We start from the raw sequence: 21,186 nt of genomic DNA, 5'->3' as shown, positions 1-21,186 counted from the left end.
TTTCTGCCTTTGCTGTACACACACAATTTAACATGCATGGAGGAAGGAGAGCAACCATCTCTAATTGCCCGAAAACTACAAGGTGTTTGTTGTCCTGAGCGCTGCTATGCCCAGGTGAAAGTTGTTTTCCTGACTAGCGCACTCACCCAGACTTTGCCTGTTCACTGTAAAGTTTTTTTTTAATCGTATTTCAATGAGCACAGTTCAGCACAATTGCTGAAACAGCAGAGGTAATTATTCTAGACAATTGCTATAGCCCTGGATTGGCCACAGCAAGCAAGGAGAAGGAAAGACCCGGCTCTAACCAGAATCATAGGAACAAAGTAGCAAAGGGCTACTTCCTGTCTTGGGTTGTGATGCTCAAGTGGTTTTCTGCAAGACAAACACCCCACAATACCTTCACTTTCCACCCTTACCCCTGAAGCACTTCCTGACTTTATACATGCACTGTGTCAGTAAGTCCTGTGAATTGGGTTGACTTAAACCAGCAGGCTCTGTGTAACAGTTGTGTGAGTGATTCACATGGATGTGTTCCCAGGCAAAGGGTAATTTTCACAACAGTCTTCTGTCCAATCACAATTTCCTTTTGTAAAATAAGTGTAAAATGTTGAGTCATTAAAAATGCTGGGGACGATACACTCTCACATTCAATAGCAAGGTCAATCAAAGAGGTTTTGGCTATGGTAATATCAGCTACCCTTTAAGAATTGCTTCTTCTCAGGAAGGTACTAGGCATGAAGGGCTAAGCCTTTGAGCAGTGTTTTTCTAATATTCACAATAAACATAAAAGATGGGTCTTTTTTTTTTTTTCATTTTTCTTTTATTATTCATATGTGCATACAAGGCTTGGTTCATTTCTCCCCCCTGCCCCCACCCCCTCCCTTACCACCCACTCCACCCCCTCCCGCTCCCACCCCTCAATACCCAGCAGAAACTATTTTGCCCTTATCTCTAATTTTGTTGTAGAGAGAGTATAAGCAATAATAGGAAGGAACAAGGGGTTTTGCTGGTTGAGATAAGGATAGCTGTACAGGGCATTGACTCACATTGATTTCCTGTGCGTGGGTGTTACCTTCTAGGTTAATTCTTTTTGATCTAACCTTTTCTCTAGTTCCTGGTCCCCTTTTCCTATTGGCCTCAGTTGCTTTAAGGTATCTGCTTTAGTTTCTCTGCATTAAGGGCAACAAATGCTAGCTAGTTTTTTAGGTGTCTTACCTATCCTCACCCCTCCCTTGTGTGCTCTCGCTTTTATCATGTGCTCATAGTCCAATCCCCTTATTGTGTTTGCCCTTGATCTAATGTCCACATATGAGGGAGAACATACGATTTTTGGTCTTTTGGGCCAGGCTAACCTCACTCAGAATGATGTTCTCCAATTCCATCCATTTACCAGCGAATGATAACATTTCGTAAAGATGGGTCTTTTTATGGCATCCATTTTACAGATGAGAAACATGAGGCTTAAAGAAGTTAGACATAGCCAGAAAGTGGCATGGCCAGAATTCAAACTAGTCAGTCCTAGAATTTACCCCAATCTCCTAATGAAGACTCCCTCTACCCTCTACCCAAGCTGAGTGTCTAGACAGCAAAGAGAGAATCAAAACCTCTTCATGCTAGGCCCATTCCAGTTGCTATGGTTTGGATGGATGTTGAGTATCCCTTAGGGACCATGTATTGAAGACTTGGTCCCCAGTGTGACGCTACTGGGAAGTGACAGAGACTTTACCAGTTTTTCTTTTGGAAGGGGTGTGGGTCATTGAGGGCATGCCACACTATCTGTCTCTTCCTCTTTCTTTTTTTTGTTCCTAGCCAGAAGGTGAACACTTTGCTCTACCACACACTGCCTTCCATGATGTACTGCCTTGCTACAGGCACAAAAGTAACTGGGCCAATGGACCATTGGGGGAGGGGTCTCTGGTTTGACAATGATTCACACACAAAGGTTCCTGAGAAAGATGCAGATGGAAAGATAACTGTAATAAGGACTCCTAACTCCAAGTGTGCTTGGAAATGTGGAGAGGGCAAGAAGGGCATGGAAGAAGGGTAGGGAGAAGTGCTCTTAAAAGGGGCAACTCCTTTGGGAAGAGTTTGCTTCTATATGAATGGGAGTCAAGTATGAAAAGAAAGGCCACTTTAAAAGGTAAAACCTCACTCTCTTCAGAATGAATTGCTCTTCTTGTCTATGTCTGCAATTAATGATACACTGTCATATAATATCCTCTTTACTACTTTAATAGAGTGTTGTTGCCTGCAGCCATCACTGTTTAATTCTTCATGTGTTTTCAACCTATCTTTTTAACTAAATGGTAAGCTCTTTGACAGGGGAAAATGAAGGTTTAAAATTATTATAATTATTAATTGTTGGTGGTACTGGGTGTTGGACTCAGGGCCTCACACTTGCTAGGCAGGCACTAGCTACCACTTGAGCCACGCTACCAGCCCTTTTTGTTGGTTGTTTTTGATATAGGGGCTGCCTTTATGCCTGGGCCGCCCTGGACTCCAACTCTCCTATTTGTGCTTCCTGGTGTAGCTGGGATGACAGACAGGCACCACCTTTCCCAGCTATTGGTTGAAATAGCTGAGGTTTCACAAACTTTTTTCCAAGGCTCTAACTACAATCTTCCCAATCTGTGCCTCCCCAGTGGCTAGGATTATAGGTTTGAGCCATGGTGCCTGACTTTAACATTATTTTTAAACCCTATAGAATGTGACAGAAAACCTAGTCCATATTTATTGCTTGATAACATGCTTGTGCTCACTTTTTGTCTCTTAGCTTGAAGTAACAAAAAGAATTTAATCTTAGCCATACTGGACTCAAAGAAGAACATTTTGCTATAAACCAAGTTCTTTTATTCCTATATCTATGCATCTTCTGATCCATTATTCAATGTTCCCTGATGTATGCCAACAGAAAGGTACAAAGAAAAAGCTCATCCCATGACTTTTAACATCTTGCCATACTGTAGGAAGGAGCAGGTTTCATACTTATAGCATTCAGCAGAAAAGTGGAGCCCCTCAAGGGTCTCTGGGAGCTGATAACCCCATCCTCATACACTAATAAACAGCTAATAAACATTTATTGAATGTTTAATGATAACAAATTTATATATCCTTGAATGTGATAGATAGACTTTATTCTCATGAAGCTTGTATATCCTACTGAGTAAGGTAGACATTTGCAAGACCATGCCAATGATTATTTAATTTTAAGTGCTATGAAGAAGAAGCACAAATTAATGTGGGAGTACGTGATGAGGTGGGAGTGGGGCTAAGAATTTGGCAAGAATGGTGGTGATCAGGTAAGTATTTTCCCCACAAGTTGAGACTGGAAGGCTGAGGAAGAGTCAGCCAAAAGGGAAGCTGGAGAACAGTGAAGAATCCCAGATGTCTCAGTTGGGTGGCCCTGACATGGAAAAGAACTTGGCAACAAAAAGGAAGCAAAATGGCTAGCAAGGCTGGGGCCATTGGGGTTGCTTTATGAGGCTAATGAGTGAAGCAGGGCCAGCTTTTCCAGGAGGTCTTGAATGTGCATTTGAGTTGTTTTTGTTTCACTGTCTAGCCCCCAGACCCTGTTCCTGTGTGGGGGCTTCTCCTTTTGTGCATAGCATCTGTCATATATGAGGTTATTTTTGCGTGTGATGGAAGATGAAGGAGCAAGATCATTCGCCCAATCCCTGGTATATTAGGTGGCACAGTGATGGGACCTATGTTCAGCTAATCACTCACCTCCCTGGGTCTCTGAATCCAAAACAAGAGATGCAAAGTCAGAGAAGGAGTTTAGAATTCCTTCAAGACTGGCATCCTTGGCATCAAGCAGTGGCAGTAGCATTCTTTGGTGCCGTGTCCTTCTAAACTCTTCCGTTCATCTGGCCTCTAAAGACCTCCTGTTCTCATTTCCTAGGTCACGCAGGGACCCCAAGAGCCTACTATAGTCTCCCAAAGAGCCCTCTCTTTCTGTTTAAGATCATTGGAGCTATTCCAGTTTTTTATAACCTAGAATCTGGTGAACAGGGATAAAGAGGTTAGTTTTCAACTGAAGATTGGAAGCTGGAAGGGTTCTACTCAGGGTGTAACAGAAATGAATTTGAACTTGAACATCCCCAGAAGTTCATTATAGTTTTCAAATTACTTCCACATTATTTATTTGGTTTTTATAGCAACCATTCTCTTTTTACACCAAAAAGTGAATGGAATTGAATGAAGCCAAGTGATTTTTGCAATGTGAAATAGCTAATTCATGGCAGAACAAGTACGACAGACCAGGGCTTCTCTTTTCTTGTTCATTGCTCTTTCTGTTACCCAATGCAGTATGAGGAATACCTAGGAGTGGGACTAGAGAGAAAATTTCATGACTTCTATGTCAGAAGCAGTAACAAATAATTCTGTACTTCTATGTCAGAAGCAGGAGCAAATAATTCTGTACGTGAACACACACATAAAATTCCAATAGACTTTAAGCTCAGTCCATCACTCTGATTTTAGATAATAGGTCCACATGCTAAGAACACAGTATATCTGCAAATACTCACCCACAGTTAAGAAAATGTGTAGGTTCATGAATGTGCATAACCACAGAGACATGTGTTGTCACTGAAGAAAAGGTTTTAGCTTGGAATTGTATTTTGCTAAATGAGAAGAAAAGGTTTGTCAGTGAAAGAATCAAGCACGGTATTTTATAGCTTACTGGAAAGCAGCAATCAATTATAAGCTTTGACTTCAATTCCTGGGTAAGACGATACTTACCTTGAAGGACCATGGTAAAGATTAAACAAGTGTTTTAGTCAGCTTTCCATTTTTGTGACAAAATACTTGAGATAAATAAAGGAGAATAGGTTTATTTTGGATCCGGAGGTTTCCATCCATGGTCACCTGGCTCCACTGTTTCCCAGCCTCTAGCAAGGCAGAGCATCATTGTGGAAGCTTGTGTGGAGCAAAGCTACTCACCTCATGGCAGCCAAGAGATGGGGAGAAGGGGCAAGGTCAAAATATACCCTTCAAGACACACCCCACTGTCCTGCTTTCTCAAAGTAGGACCCATATCCTGATAGCCCACTCAGCTATGAGCCCATCCTTGGGTTAATCCCTTGATGAGGTTACAGCTCTAATAACCCACCAGAGGCTCCACCTCTGAATACTGATGCATCGAGGAACACGCCTACAACACATGAGTTTTGGGGGGATATTTCATATCCAAACCATATCATAACCAAATAAGGCAGCTCAAGGAAAGTTCTTAGCACAAAGCCAATATAGACCATATGATCTATTCCCTTACTTTGTTTCCAGCAATGTTAGGAGACAAGTGGGGATTTGTCCTCTAGATTGATGATATGTGTCAAAGAGGATCTTCAACACATAAGGCCATGTGCAAATCCAAATCACTCAGACAGGGCTATGCAGAGACCAGAGGAATGCCCACTGGAACAAGGAGAGGCAGCAGCTACCTCTCTCCTCTCAGGGCCCATCATGTTGCAGTGATTTTCTTTGCAACAGTTTATCTGGAACTTACATGAGCCATTCAACCTTTAGGGGTATTAGAAGAAGAATTTGTTGCTTGAAATGAAACAGAAATTATTCTGATTTCTTGTATTTTATATGTTTTTTTCTGAAAACCAATTGATAAGAAAAGTTGAGGTTTTTTTATTTTTCAGGGAAAGAAACAAAATAATTTTTGATAAATAATGAGCATTTTCTTTTCTATGAAAACCAAATATTTTTCTAAAAGCAAATTTTATTATCCCAAATATTTGACAAGAGCAAGCTGTAAGATTCTGAAGGAGTCTAGTCAGCTGTGTAGATTGACTTTTGAAGTGTTAAATAAACCTTTACTTAGCAGATGTCAGGACTGTGACTTTGAGAAATAATGACAGTTTTTATAGTAGGTTGGTGGCAGAATTTCTAAGGAGAATGAATAAAGTTTTGGTGCCAAGTCTGGAAAAAATGACAACATGATAATTAACAATTGACTGAATTGAGAAAAGCAAAAATAAGTGTTTTAATGTGTTTGAATAGACAGGGTAAATTGTTCCATAAATACCAGTAAAATGCATTCTACAAAAGGACAGGCTGTACCTGCAGGTAGGAATTAGAGTAACTGAAAGGCTCTACCTCCCTCCAAAATCGCCAAGATTGAAGTTGATTTAAAATGAATTCAAAAGCTTCAGACAAGGGATCAAACAGCCACTAAAGACTTTAATAACTGTGTTCAGAATCTACCCCTCTAGCAGCAGTAGCAAAGAGAAAACTCTGCAACACTGACAGATACTTTCCCAGCAGGCAATGCAGGGTCAGCTGCCCCTGCAATGCATAGAAGAATCACAATAATCATTCTTCATGAGTTTTAGCCAAAAGCAGTCACCCTGGGTTCTATGCCAATATCCCACTGTCTCCCCCTGAATCTCACCTGCCTACAACCAAGCAACTTCAGAATGCAGCTTGGGTCCTGTCCCTCCACAGAGCCTTCCCTCTCCTCTCCTCTCAAGAAGCATCCTCTTTCCTGGATTGAGAAGTCTTTGCATCATCTCACTGTGCACTTGGCACTGGCCAGTCTTGTAGAGCCAGAATTCTGCAAATGCATACCCATTCCACCTTGGCAATGCCCACTGCACTTAGCAGGGCTTCCCAGGATCCAGTTTCACACTGAGACCTTGTTCTTTTCTGAAGAGGTGATCTTAGGAAAGACTCCAGAATATCTTCACTGAAGGATAAAGCCAGAAACAGGTAAGAAAATCTAGCTAATCCTTTTTTGCTATTTTTTTTCCACAGAATTTACCTTGACCTTGCTTGAGTTTCCCAGCCTGACAACCTTGGGGCCAAAGGAATTAAAAGACCCAATAAAGGGAGGTTCTTTTTTTTAATTATCTTCAACAGAGTAGATATTTATTTGCTATTCATGAATGATACAAATGGAGGGATTTGGACAGGAAGTACTCTGCTCTGTCTAATCAGTTCCTTCTGTCTTAAGTCACAGTGACCTTCTCCCAAGTTTGGCTGCCAAGACCATCCGGGAGTCATCTGTACCTCAGTACAGAAAGGGAGAATTTTAATGACTTGTCACCTCCCACAAAAGTTCCTCTCCAGGACTAAACAGGCCAGAGCTCCTCCTAAGGATTGAGGGAGAGAGGAAGGAAAAGTTCGAGTTGGTCCCCAAGGGTATGTGTGTAGTTTTGTGTCTTCAATTGCTCTCAGGGAAGGTATCAAATCTATAACTTCCTTTTCTCCTGAAGTTTTGCAAACATCAAAGGCTTGTCTTTATTTACCTCAAATAGTGTTTGGGACAAAGTGGAATGTAAAATGGCAATAAATGCTGTCTAATGTCTAATAAATTGATAAAAAAATTCTTGGAAAATTTTTTGTAGATTCTGGAGACAGAACAGTGCAGCTATTAGAGGACTGAGTTTCAAATGCCCAGGGGTTGTAAGATCTAGTCTTTAGAAATCTTCAAAAATGTTTTTCATCTATGGATTATGAATAGCATTCCTGCCAGTCAGGCTTATGTTTGCCTATCATTATCATCTGTGTCAGACCAATCAAGGAAAAACACGTGAGGACATAAGTTACAAAAAAATGAGGAACATGTTGTTTTTAATCCACAGATATATTAAAACAATAGTAGAAGACTATGAACAACTGTTGTGTTTGGGCCAGATTTTGAAATGGTTGTATTAAAATGGACTGTATAGATATTTGATTCCTACCTGCTTCATTTGTTCTTTGTTAATTTTTCTTCTTTTTCTTTCTTCTCTAGGTTTAATTAAATAAGTGTAGTTCAATTTTATCTTCTCTATTGAGTTATTATTTAAATAATTGATAGTAGTTGTCTTAGGAATTATAATATACATTTTAAATAATTTGTTTCTATCTTCAAATAAATTACACTGTGAGAGGAGTTAGTACATTATAACAGTGTGCCAAACATTCAACAACACATCATTGTGAATTCCTTTTGAAAAATTACTTATGTTAATCAATAGCAAGAAAAAAATATTTTATGTCCATTTATTTCAACTCTACTGCTCTTTATTTCTTTGTGTAGATTTAAGTTTCTGATGCATGTCATATTCCTTAAGTCTGAAGAAGTTCCTTTAACATTTCTTTATCTTTTAAAAATTTTTCCTTTATTGTTTATTATTATTGTCACAAAGTTTGTCTGCTACCAATCCATTTATTCCCATAGTTTTCAGCATCTTAAAGATGCCATATCATTGTCTTGTTGCTGGCATGTTTCTGATGAGAAATGTGCTGTCATTTCTATCCTGCTTCCCTGCAGGTAATGTATCTTTTTCTTGGTCTGCCTTTAGATGTCCATGCTGACTTTTGTTTTCAGCATTTTGAATAGAGCATGCCTAGATGGTTTTTATTTGTGGGTTTGTTTGTATATTTATCCTGCTTAGAATGTTCTGAGCCTCTTGGGTCTATGATTTAGATCTTGGATTTTATTAATTTTTGAAAATCCTCAGCTATTATTTCTTTGAGCATTTCATTAGCCCCATTATCTCTTTTTTCTCCTTCTGAAATCCCAGTTATGCACATTTTAGACCACTTGATATTGCCTGAAATTCTTGGATGCTATGTTTTGATTTGATTGATGCCATTTTACTGTTTTCTTCTTTTGCACTTCAGTTTGTGGAGTTTCTACTGATTGATATTCAAGTTTACTGATTCCTTCTTTGTCTGCATCAAGTCTGTCAATTAAAACCATCAAAAATGATCTTCATCTTTGATAGTGTGTTTTTGTTTTCTAGTATTTCCATTTTATTCTTTCTTACAATTTATCTTTCTGATGAAATTGCCTATCTGCTCTTGCATGTTGCTTACCTTTTCCTTTAGTATTTCAACATTAATTATAATTATGTTAAACTGTGTTCAATGTCTGAGTTACAACTTTGTCTATGATGATTAGTTTTCTCTTCAAACTCTTTTTTGTCTTTTCTTACAACTTATAATTTTTTGTTGGAATCTTGTCATACTGCAAAGAGCACAGATATATATGTCTTTCCTGGTGCTAGATCTTCAATTTAGGGTTTTGCATTAATGTCCTCAGGTGTTGGACTGCATTTGAAGTTTGTTATTACTATAGTTAACTTCAGTGAACCATAGTCTCAAACTCCTCTAGTGATACTTTGTATTTAGGGTATGGGTTACATTGTGACTATCTATTCAAAATGAGAATGTATCTATTCTCATTTTGACTCTGAATCTTCCTTCTATACTATTCCCCAGAAAGAATCTCTCTGTCCTAGTAATCTTTGCAAAGGGTTGTATTTACTTAACACTTGCTACTGGTGGTGGATTGGAGTAAGAGAACATTCTCTGATACTTTGATCCTCACTAATGTAAGGCAGGCGCTGTGGGTGAGGACTCACAGGTATGGTTCTCACAAGCAACCCTGACTCTCTAGCAGCTCAAGTCCTGGGCTGCTGCTCTCTCAGGATACAATTTTATTTTTTCTCTTCCCTTCCTTCTGCTACAGTAGATGTTCACCAATGCCCTAAACTGACAGTTTTTGTTCTTCCTTTGAGATTAAGATTTTTGTCCCACTGAGGAGTCTGTGAAGGTAGATCTAGACAGAACTTCTGCACAAGCTACTATTCCCTATCTCAAAGTCTGATAGTACTTACCAGTTGAACTCTCTGTGTCTCCATGTATCTTTGTGGGGAGATTTTTTTTTAATCAAAAATTAAATTTCTCTAGTAGATATAAGACAACCAAGATTTTGTATTTCTTTTTAAATCAGTTTTGGTAAGTGTCAAGTAAGTTCTCTTCTTCCAAATTATCAAATTTATTTGTCAAAATTTATCATTATCTTACCTTGTTGGAAGATCTGTAGTAAGATTTTCTTCTTCTTTGAATCCCACTATTTACATTATCTATTTTTTTCTCTCTCATTGTTTCTTGATTAGTTTCTCAAGGAGATTATCAATTTCTTAGATCTTTTAAAGAAACAATTTTTAGCTTTGCTAATATCTTCTAATTGCCTTGATTCCATTGAGTTTTGCTTTGTATTATTCCTTTCATTCTACTTTCTTTCACTTTTACTTGCCTTCATAAGGTGGAAAATTAGTTATTAATTTTGAATTTTTTCTTCCTAGTAAGGCATTTAAAATGATAAATTTCCTTTTAAGTAATTCTAAAGCTGCATGCTACATATTTTTAAATTCTGTGTTTTAATTGTCAATTCAGATTTGTAAATTTTTGCTTGTAATTTAAAAAACTCATTCCATGGGATATTTAGAAATACCTTATTAACTTTTCAAATATTTAGGGCCTTCTAATTTAAACTGGTTTCTAGTTTAAGCTATTGTCAGATGTTATATGCAGTTAGATTTCAGTGGTTTAAAATTGATTGAATCACCCTTTGTGGCTCAATATGTGATCTTTCTTGAGCCAGGCATAGCTGAGAAGAATGTGCATTCTGCAATTATTGTGTTCCATAAGTGCTAATTAAGTCAGATTAGTTAATAGTGCTCAGCTCTTCTGAAGTTTTAATGATTTATATATATGTATATATATATTACATAGATATGATTTAATAATTACTAGAACAATGTGTTAAAAACTCCAACTATCGTCTATTTCTTTGTCTACTGTCAGTGTTTTGCTTTACATATTTTGATAGTCAGGTCTACTATTAAGTCCTATGCTTGTGGAAATGCTGTATACTCCTGATGAATTGATTTGTTAAATCATTGTAAATTGTTCCCCTTTTATAAACTTTACTTCCTGAAGTCAATTTTGCCTCTGATTAATGTAGCCATGTCTGCTTTATTTTACTTATGATTTTCATGATACATCTTTTCCCATACTTTATATGTAAGATATATCTCACATAGTAGCATGTAGTTGAAACTTGCATTTTTAAAGTTCGTTCTGACAATCTCAAACTTTTGACTTGAGCATTTAGAGCATTTGCATTTAGCATAATCATGATTATAATTGGTTTTTAAGTGATTACTACAAGAGATAACAAAACATCCTGAACTTATTAGACTATTTTTTTTAAGAATTAAGTCATTCGAATTTTATTTTCAATTTGGCTTCTTACAAATAAAATACAAACCTGAAAAAATACCCCACACAAATTTTTTGGTCATGACTTTCTCTGCCAACAGATATATAATCTTCCAGACATTACTCAGAGCAAAGTATCTAGTGAAAACTGAACAGAAATAAAATTGATATAGGCCAAGGGATTTTTTGATAATGGTACCATTTAACCAATGTATTTTATAAAACAGTGAAAGCCAGTATGCAATTCCAAGTCCACCTAGAGTCAATATTGTCCCACTTCACACTTAATATTTCACATTTCCACTTCTGAGTTTCCAATTCACACTTTGGCTCTGATTCTTCATACTTGAGTGTTCACAGTCAATACTTTTGCAGCAGTATAATTTCTTCTGCTCCCTAGCCATTGCACTAATGTTTTCATACTTCTACATAATGAATAAATGTTACCCTACAATATTATCATTTTAATTTTAAACCAACAGTTGTCATTTAGGATTTTATAAGAGGGAAAAGAAGCACATTCTTTACTTGATATCTTTATTTACTGAGTTACTGGTCTTCATTCTTTCTAGTAAATTTAAATTTCCATGTGCTATCATTTCCTTTCGTCTTTAAGAACACCCATTATGATATTTTTTATAATTTAGTTTTGCTGACATAATTTCTTTTAGTTTTCATTTATCTGAAAATGTCTTGTTTCAGACTTGTTTTTGGAGGATATTTTTTCTTTATTTTGAATCCTGAATTGACATAACGTTTTGTTTTGCCAGCATTTAAAAAACTTTTATTCCATTGACTTCTGGACTTATTATTTCAGATGAGAAGTAAGTCATCATTTATGTTACTTTTCCCTTGAATGTAATTTTTCAAGTTTCTTTCTTTTTCTTTGGTTTTTAGAAGTTTGCCTAGGATGGGACTAAGTGTAGTTTACTTTGCATTAATCTTGCTTATAAGTCAGTGAGCTTCCTTATTGTGTAAGTTGACATTTTCCACCAAATTTCAAACAGTTGAACTATTATTTCTTAAAATATTCTTACCTTGTTTTTCTGGGACTCCAATTAGTAATATATAATAATTAAATATTACATATTATGTAATAATATGTAAATTAGGTATTATATAAATTGTGACCCCAAATTCTGAAAACCTTTTTACATTTTTTACTCTGTTCTTCAGATAGGATAATTTCTATCAATCTGTCTTTAGTTTATGATAGTTCCTTTATTTTCAATCTGCTATTAATTCCTTTTGATGAATTTTTTTAATGTAAGTTGCAATCCCCCTTTATTTTCTTCCTTCCTTCCTTTGTTTTTTTTTTTTTTTTTTTTTTTTTTTTTTCAGGATTCTAGGCTGGGTTTATTTTAAATTCACAGCTGAGGTACAAATGGCTGACACACTAGACACAACAAGCCACTGAACTATGATTTTTTTTTTTTAACTAAAGTTGTTTATTCTTAAATGTACAACAGACTCCAATACAACACTTCATTCTGACCATAGGTGGCAAAAGATGTTATGGCAGGAAATCCAGATGTTTAAATAGGAATGGAATCAGGGTCACCATCATCTCGGCACAAGACTAGTTTACTTTTTGCCAGATTTCTTAATTCCACCTGTAGCCAGGGGCCCCTTCCCCGCGGCTTTCGCTTTTAGCTCCTCGAGTTTCTTCTGCTCCTCTTTTTGTTTCTGCTTGAAAGCCTTATCTTCCTCATCCATCTCCTTGGCTTGCTTCTTGGGCTGTTTCAGGGGCTTCTTCTTGCCACCTTCGCGGCCGGACATGGCGCCTGCCGCCCCTTCCCCAAGACCCTGATCCTCCTTCCTTTGTTTTTTTGAGACAGTTTTCCTATGTAGCCCAGGCTGCCTCACACTCAAGATCAAGATTTCCTTAGTTTTGAGTGCACCCCACACTTCTTTCTCTCTCACTCTCTCCATTTCCATTTCTCTGCTGAGATTCTCTAACAGACAGTGTTCTTTTAATTGATCATATTTTTCTGTTTTTTATGTCTAGCAATTTTTATTGTGCCTTCAACACCACGAATGGTACATTTTAGAGCCTAAGAATTCTGCCATCTTCCTCTGTAAAGTAGACTTTTGCTCTAGTAGGCAATCAGCTTACTACCTAATTAAGCTAAACTTGTAGTCTTGGTTTCATTTCAGACTCTCCCTGGCACACGACTTTTACTCCTGAAGGAGAATTTTGTGATGTGTCAGCTGAATGCCAAAGTGTCAACAAGGTGTTCCACTCAGGCTATACTGGAACTCCAGAATCTCATACAACTGTCCAAACTCTAGCAAGTCAATTCCACTCTGTCCTCCATTTCTGCTCTCTAGTAACCACCCAAGTTCACCTTGTGCACACTCAACCAAGCTCTCAACCGAGAACTTGAGGGGAAAGCATATGGAAATTTCTGGGACTTCCCCCACTGTACAGCTTAGTCTTCTCCAGAGCCCTAGGCAAAGAGCTTTCTGAGATAGCAAGGTTTGTACTGTTTCCAATTCCCAAACCAGTTGCCTCTCTATTTTCTCTCTTTATAGTTTACAACAGAGGAATTAATCTGCTGTCATTTACTTTGTTATGGACAGATAGATGTGTTTTCATCAGCACAGTTTCGTAGTATGTTTAGCAGTCAGGTATTGTGATGCCTCCAGCATTGTTCTTTTTGCTTACAATTGCTTTGGCTATTCAGTCGTTAGTGGATGTGAGTTTTAGAAGAACTTTTTTTTTTATTTCTATGAACAATGTCACTGGTATTTTGATAGGGATTGCATTGAATCTGGATAGCTTTAAGTATTAGGGATTTTTTAAAATAATATTGATTCTTACATTCTATAAATGGAATGTTTTTCCATTTTTGTGTTCTCTTCAATTTCTTTCTTTAGTATTTTATAGTTTTTATTGTAGAGTTCTTTTACCACCTTAGCTAAACTTACTGTAGATATTTTTGCTGCTATGTAAATGTTATACTTTCATGATTTCATTTTAGCCAGTTCATTATTGGTATTCACAAATAATAATGATCTTTGTATGTTGATCTTGTTTCTGGCAATGTCACTGAATTTGTTTACCAATTTGAATAGTTTTCTGATGGAGTCTTTAGGGTTTTTTTTTTTTTAATCATAAGATCATTTCAGCTGCAACCAAGGCTAGTTTAACTTCCTGCTTTTCAAATTGGATCCCCTTTAACTCTTTTTCTTGCCCAATTGGTACATCTAGGTACTCTACAAGGTTTAAACTCTCAGCTTTAGTAACAAATCATGGCAGGGGCTACATCCTGTCCATAATCCTACAACCTTTCTAGAAACAAAAGTAGGAACAGAAAAATTAGATACCTTCCATTCTCTGTCCTGAGTGATTTGGTTTTTATGGAGGGATCTCAGTAAATAGCCAAGTAGATGATTCATATAAATAAAAAAAATACTCTTGGAAGGCCTAAGAGGAATGGCACATTCAGAATTTCTCTGTTGAATGATGGACATCTCCTTTACTTGTCTATGTTCTGCATTCTTATTTTGTTTTGCTTATTTTAGTTCCTATGGAAGGCATTTCTTGGCTTTGTTGGAGTGAAAACATCTTGAGATGGTTCTAATTTGTTAGCAAATGGTAAAATATTCTTAAGATAATATTAATTTTTAGGGTCAGGGAAACACATGGTATTGCTCTTTTTCTTCATATTGTTTCTGTGTTTTCTTCATACTGGTATTAACCCAGTCATTTATGGTGATAGAGGTAAAGGTCTACAGCATCATAGTATCTTCTCATGTAAAGCATTACTTCTTTTAACCGTGTTTTTATTACACATATTATGCTTCATTCTTCACTTACTAAAAACATACATACTGTAATCAGAGTTTAATAAAAATTTCCTTTCACTTCTTTTTCCAATCCCAATGGATTCATATATATGGATATAAATAATAAATGCACATACATATGTATATATAATACATTAATTTATATATTGTAGTTAATATATAACATTAATTTTCATATGTGTATATTTATGTGTGGACAAATTATATATACATATTGTATATGAATCACATTTAATTTTTTATATTTGTTCGTCATCACCTATGATTATGTTAGAAACATGTAAAAGTTAAATAAAAATGGAATTTATAAGCCAAGAATTTGGAGATTCCTTCCCTGTACTCTCAAAATTTGATCCCTGTAGGAAACTCATTATGAAGTCCCATCCTAATTATTAGGAAAATGACCTACAGAAGTCATTCAGCTACCATGACATGTTTCTTGTTCATAAAACATTTTAACTGCCTGTGTCTCCTGATTCCATGTTCAGTGTTTTTATGTTGGATCAGAGTCATTTATTTTCATGCCTGCTCTTATTTTTGCAATCTCTAACATTCATTTCAGTTTTAAAATTTTATGGTTACTGACTAATGAACTCTAAAAGTACAGATTTTAGAACAAATTTCATTATTTTCTGTCCAATTTTCTTTCTTTCTTTTTTTTTTTGTTTCCATTAATGTAGTAATCTGAACCAATCTTGAGGCAATTTATTGTTCACATACCAAGTTGGGTAAAGGGTGGATGTATGATTTCATTAGTCATTTAGTCCACTCTGGGGACAAGAGGTTGTGCTGAATGAGTGGGTACAGCACAATGAGTAATATTTGCAGCTGTTTCTCCAAATACAACGTGTGAACAGGAAAGTACTTACATTGGTATTTGGGAACTAATTCATGGTTACATTGGAATGCAAGGTAGTGGCAACACCAGTCATCTGTCCTTCAAATCAATAAATTGCTTATGTAGACGAGGGTAAAGAAACCCATTCCATCACCCCTTTTCAGTTTCACAATCATAAAGAATTTTCTAATCACTCTGCTTGTAGCATTTCTCTCCTCTAAGTGACTCATGTATGAATGGGGCAAGGATTTGCCTTCTGGGTACAAGGCCATGTCTGGAGATCTACCTTCTAACAACTATAGTACTGAAGCCTTTGAGACTATTTAAGCAATTGCAGATTATTCACGTGATGAGAATTTTTTCCAGTTCTCTTCAAATGAAGACTTTGTACTCAAATCCTTTCTTTGGATTTAGAGTCCAGGTGATGAATTAAAATAGTGGGCTTTTCAATGATAAAACATTTCTCTTAAAATGCAATAAATAATTTGAGGCCAGTCATATAGAGTTTATCACTGATTTCACTTTTAATTGACAATGTTGTCCATGACTAATGATCTCATTTGTATTATTTCATGTAAATAAGCAGAGAATCAAAATGAGGGAAATAGAGAAGTTGTCTTGTGAAATGTTTTATTTCATACAAAACACAAAAGTCCTGTTGTAAAGTATCTGACTGTTTTAGACCCTAGTTCTACACACACAAAGCCAGAAGCAAATGTTTAAATTCAATCAGACCAGTCATTAGATGTCCTGTAAATAATGAAAGGATAAAACATGAGCTGGTTTAAATCATAACTAATGATAGGAAAGATATCCACTGACTTAAATTCTTTTTCTTAACTACTTTGTGTAATTAGAAACAGACATTGTCTCTTCACCAACTTCTTAAAAAATCACAATGTCACATCTTGTATAAACTCCCATTTTTGTTCCAATTTTAAGGTATAAAAATCTATGCAATTTCAACTTTTCATTGGTCAAAACAAGGCCAGAAAATCCCTATCTGTCCTGTGGTTAACACCCCATTTAAACTAAATACACACATTGACTTAAATAATGGTGTTAAAGATTAGCTCTGAATTGATAATTCCAAGTAAATTTCCCCTCTCTCACGAATAATTTTTTTACAAGTTTTATTGTGGAAATTTCTCCTAATGTCCTGAGAAGAGTTTATTTAGTACTTTAAAGAGAGGATTATACTACAGCTCCCTGAAATTCCTTTTTGCTGTTGTTGTTTTATTTTGAGAAATATGAAAGCTACAATAGGTATTGTGAGAGAAAGAAGAGCACAGGAAGAAATTAACCCAGGGATAAGAAGAAGCATTAAATACTATACACACAAAAGACATCAGGTTGACTACAGAAAAAAAACACTGGATTTATAATATTCTCACGCCATTTTTATAATTAGAAGCAGAAACAAAAGGTTTCTGGGACGTTAGTTTTTTTCGAGTTGGAGGTTAAGATTTACTCAGAAATAAACAGAAAACCACAGAGTTTGTGAAAAGTCCCATATAATCTAGTTCTGGCACTCCAGCCTTCTAAAAATGTTAAGTTAGCAAGGTTTACCATTGCTTCTAGCACTGCAATCAGTCATAGTATTGCTGAAGCACCACCCAGCAGGATCAGTTTGTTCACAAGCCTGTGGCACTCAGCTTCCTCCGCGAGACGTGGTCTGGGCCTTTCCCTCGCGTGTTCACCTCCCCATATGAGCACCACCAGCTTCCAGCCCCCAGTACATCTGTTGTACAAGCTTCAGATCAGACACAGAAATGGGGACAAGCGCCACCCACTGGAGTTCACTTGCTGCTCTCCCAACTGTTGGCAATTGCATGGTGTGTTTTCCACTTTCTCATGCTATCCTGTCATGTGGTTCTGGAAGGTAGGTGACAGGTAAAGAGTATGATTTTCCTGCCAAAATCCTTCTCCACCCACGGTGCAAGATGCTATTTGCCATTCTCTAGGAATAAACAGACAACCCAGGGAAATATATAGAAATAGGGAAAATGTCTCTTAGCCCTTGAAGCTTGAAAATGAGCTTGAGGCAAGTTCATCCATTTGCACAGATAGAACTTCAGCCATCTATTCCCACTCAACAGGTATCTACAGACTGGATTGTGCACAGCGTTGATGCACAACCAAGATATGTGTCAATAAAAACACTGAATATTAGGGCATACTTGAGTAGACAACTGTTAGTGACCAGTTTCATGTTATATCATTATTATATTAGAGAATTAAATCATATGTGTTTTTTTCTAATTCAATATTCTTGTGTTACTTCTAGCAATGAATATTTCAGAATGACCATGACAGAATATATGCATGACCACCTCATGACACACAGGTGAAAGGAGAGGTAGGGAGAAAAAAAAAAGAAGACACATTTCTTAGGCCACAACAGCAAGAGCAGGATTAAGTACAGCACTGGGTGGGCTGAGATGAGAGGGACAATGTTGACAGAAGGAAGGAGACAGTCTTAGAGAAAGCAGGTTTGTCCATCAAGAAGCATCTCATAGGAAGCAGTCAGACTCCTAGCACATCCCTGGGGAAGCTTGAAGAACTTCTTCTCTCCTATCTGGGTGGTGATCACTTACGTTTTAGGAACATATTGACACTTATGATTGAGGTACTATACCAAATACCTGAGATAACCAATTTATTCATTTTATAAATTAGTGACTATTAATTCTACATAGTAAGGGTTTCATTATGGCATTCCCACACATGCGTATAATGTACTTTGATCATCTTCACCTCCCCGTTGCTGCCTTTTAGCTCCCTCCCCCTCCCCCTTGCCCCTTTCTCTTCTACCTTTTAGTCCCCCTTCTATTTTCATAGACTTGTTTTTGGTTTTGTGTTGTTTTTCCTTTAAGTTCCAAAAATAAGAGCTAACATGCAATATTTACTTTTGTGGAACTGGCTTATTTCACTTAACATGATGACCTCCAGTACCACTTTATAGCAAATAAATTAATTTCATTCTTCTTAATGGCCAAGTTAAACTGCCCTGCATTTGTGTGCCACATTTTCTTTATCCAATCACTGTCAGTGGGCATCTTAGGCTGGTTCCACAATTTGGGCATTGTGAATAGTGCTGCGATAATTTAACCAAAGAGGTTAAAGATCTCTACAATGAAATCTATAAAGCACTGAAGAAAGAAATTGGAGAAGACACTAGAAGATGGAAAATCCTCCCATGTTCATAGACTGGCAGAACACATATTGTTAAGACGGCTATACTAACGAAAGCAAAATACAAATTCAATGCAATGCCCATCAAAATCCCAAATGACATTCTTCTCAGAAATAAAAAACCAATTCTAAAATTCATATGGAACTAAACCAGTTTATAGAAAGGGTTTCTTTTGATTCTGTTTTGGAGGTTTCAAACCATGATCAGTTGTCCCTATTGCCTTTGGGCCTGTGGGGGTAGATTGTGATACAATAAAATGACTCTCTTCATTGCTAAGAGAAAGAAAAAAGAGGAAGAAACCAAAGTTCCACAGTTCTCTTTGAAGACATGCCCTAATGACCTGAAATCCTCCCACTAGGCCTATCTTCAAGTGTCTACCACCTCCAACAGCATCATGCTGGGAACCCAGCCTATAACACATGAGCCTTTAGGGAACATTCTAGATCCAAATTGTAGCATAATGATCTATAATAATCAGTACTGATCTGTACTGATCATGAAGTGATTAGTAGCTAGACTGCACACTGAGTAGCAGACATAGAAGAAAACATACACCTTTCAGTTATGAAATCTGTTTATTTTACATATGAGTTCCAGGGAGATGGAATGGCCTGCTTTTGCTCTGGTCACACTATAGCTGAGGAGTAGCTATATGTAGAAAGGAGAATTCCTTTTTTTCCAAAGGCTTCTTAGCAAGGGTGTTCTCAGCCTCTCCCAATTTGGGATGCAAGTTAACAACAAAGTGAGCATTTAGGTGTGTGGTCTAAGAATTACTTTCTTAAAATCTAAGCTATTCTTTCTTTATTCTGTAGCTTAAGTCACATTCAATATTATACTATACTAGTTCACTAAAGCCAATTTTTGTCAAATTTCCAGCAGCTGGGAAAAGCCAAATGACACCACACTAGTAGCTTGATATCAACGATGAAGAGAGTGTCTCCACCATGAAAATCAGCAAGTGATGCAAAGCAGTGAAGGAGAGCCATTTGTGACCCATTTACCAGCACACCAAAGATTACATCATTTGCTAAATTTTTAATCAGATGAAATATTCACTTCTCCATCAAAATTGAACATTCATCCAAGGACCTGCTCTCTCCACAACAGCTTAGTTTGTGCATAATAACTATATAATAAATATTAGTAATATGAACTGTGGTATTTTTTTTTCTCTCCACCAGTCACCTCAAACATCCTATGCACTGCCCACTTGAATGATAAAAAGCTACAAGTTAACCTCAGCACTTTATCAAGGGCTTGGTCTTTGAAAGTTTGAGTGCATGCCTGATGTTTGAATGCTGTAAATCCGCAATCAGAAAGTTTGTGATCTTAAGTGTTCATCCAAATGCTAGTGCCTTGCTGTCTGCCTACCTGAACTTACACACCACTCAGGGTTGAAGAAAATTGTTGGAAGGAAGAAAAGTCAATGGGCTTTTCCCCAGACCTGCCTCAGTGTTGTGAAATGAACCGTTCCAGAAAAGCATGAGCTCTGGTTTAAACGGAGGCTTCTTGTCCTGCCTGCTTTCTTAAAATTGCTATTTAAGATCATTTTTAGCTTCTAAGTGGTCTTAAATCTCTGCATCTGCTAAATCAGATGACCTGGCCATTTTCTTCTACATAGAATGAACAAACTGAATTCCCCATGAAATAGAAGCCTCACAGGCAAGTAATAGGTAGTAGTGGGTGGCTTTTTAAAAAGTCTAAATGTTTTTCCTATTTGATTTACTTAATTGAGCTAATGGGTTCTATGATCGGCTAAATAGCTCAGTAGCTAAAGTCATCATTAGCTATTTTCTTGGCTAACACAATAATGACCCTTAAATTGTCTCTAGTATTTCCAATTACCTTTGAAAACATGTAGAATGTCAGAAGCCCTAATAGGAAACATATATGATAGACTATTTATGGGAAATCTCTCACACTAGCAGTTTTCAGAAAGTTCTTTAAAGTGTCAAAAGAAATGGTGAAAGAAACTATAAAATAAATAGTGGAGAACCTCAAAGAGGATTTTTGTCTCAAGAAATGCAGAAACCAATGGGTACCAGAATATTTAGAATTTCCCTAGCCCAGGCATTGCATTTATGGTTGAGAAAAGAGAATTAGATGATAATTGCCTTACAAAGATAACATAGCTAACAAATGACAGCAAAATTAGAATCTTTTTTTTTCTGTTGAAAAGTGTAATTCCTGCACAGACCTATGAAAAATATGTTTTACTTAAAGGGTAGTTAAAGGACCTCCCAGTTCAAGTTCTGAACAGCTTATGCCCCTCCCCATCCATCTTTCTCTCTCTCTCTCTCTCTCTCCCTCCCTCCCTTCCATACTTCCC

The 21,186-nt window shown here is 36.8% G+C and overlaps 1 protein-coding gene and 1 long non-coding RNA gene across 2 annotated transcripts in view; one reads left to right on the top strand and one right to left on the bottom strand.

The window, feature by feature from the left end:
• The window catches only part of LOC141417297 (uncharacterized), a 38,427-nt gene extending 18,417 nt beyond the window's left edge, over positions 1-20,010 (top strand). The window contains exon 3 of the long non-coding RNA XR_012441819.1: positions 19,734-20,010. This is a non-coding gene — a long non-coding RNA (uncharacterized lncRNA). The remainder of the gene's footprint in view (positions 1-19,733) is intronic.
• Positions 12,435-12,819, bottom strand: LOC109684711 (translation machinery-associated protein 7). The gene has a single exon (XM_020161218.2). It carries the CDS (start codon positions 12,787-12,789, stop codon positions 12,595-12,597), a length of 195 nt encoding a protein of 64 aa, XP_020016807.1. The 5' UTR covers positions 12,790-12,819; the 3' UTR covers positions 12,435-12,594.
• Positions 20,011-21,186: the final 1,176 nt, after the last annotated feature.

This window comes from Castor canadensis, chromosome 15 (assembly GCF_047511655.1).
Source record: "Castor canadensis chromosome 15, mCasCan1.hap1v2, whole genome shotgun sequence".
Classification (NCBI taxonomy): domain Eukaryota; kingdom Metazoa; phylum Chordata; class Mammalia; order Rodentia; family Castoridae; genus Castor; species Castor canadensis.
Note: the sequence above shows the minus strand (reverse complement) of the source record. Positions and strands in the feature narration are given on the sequence as shown.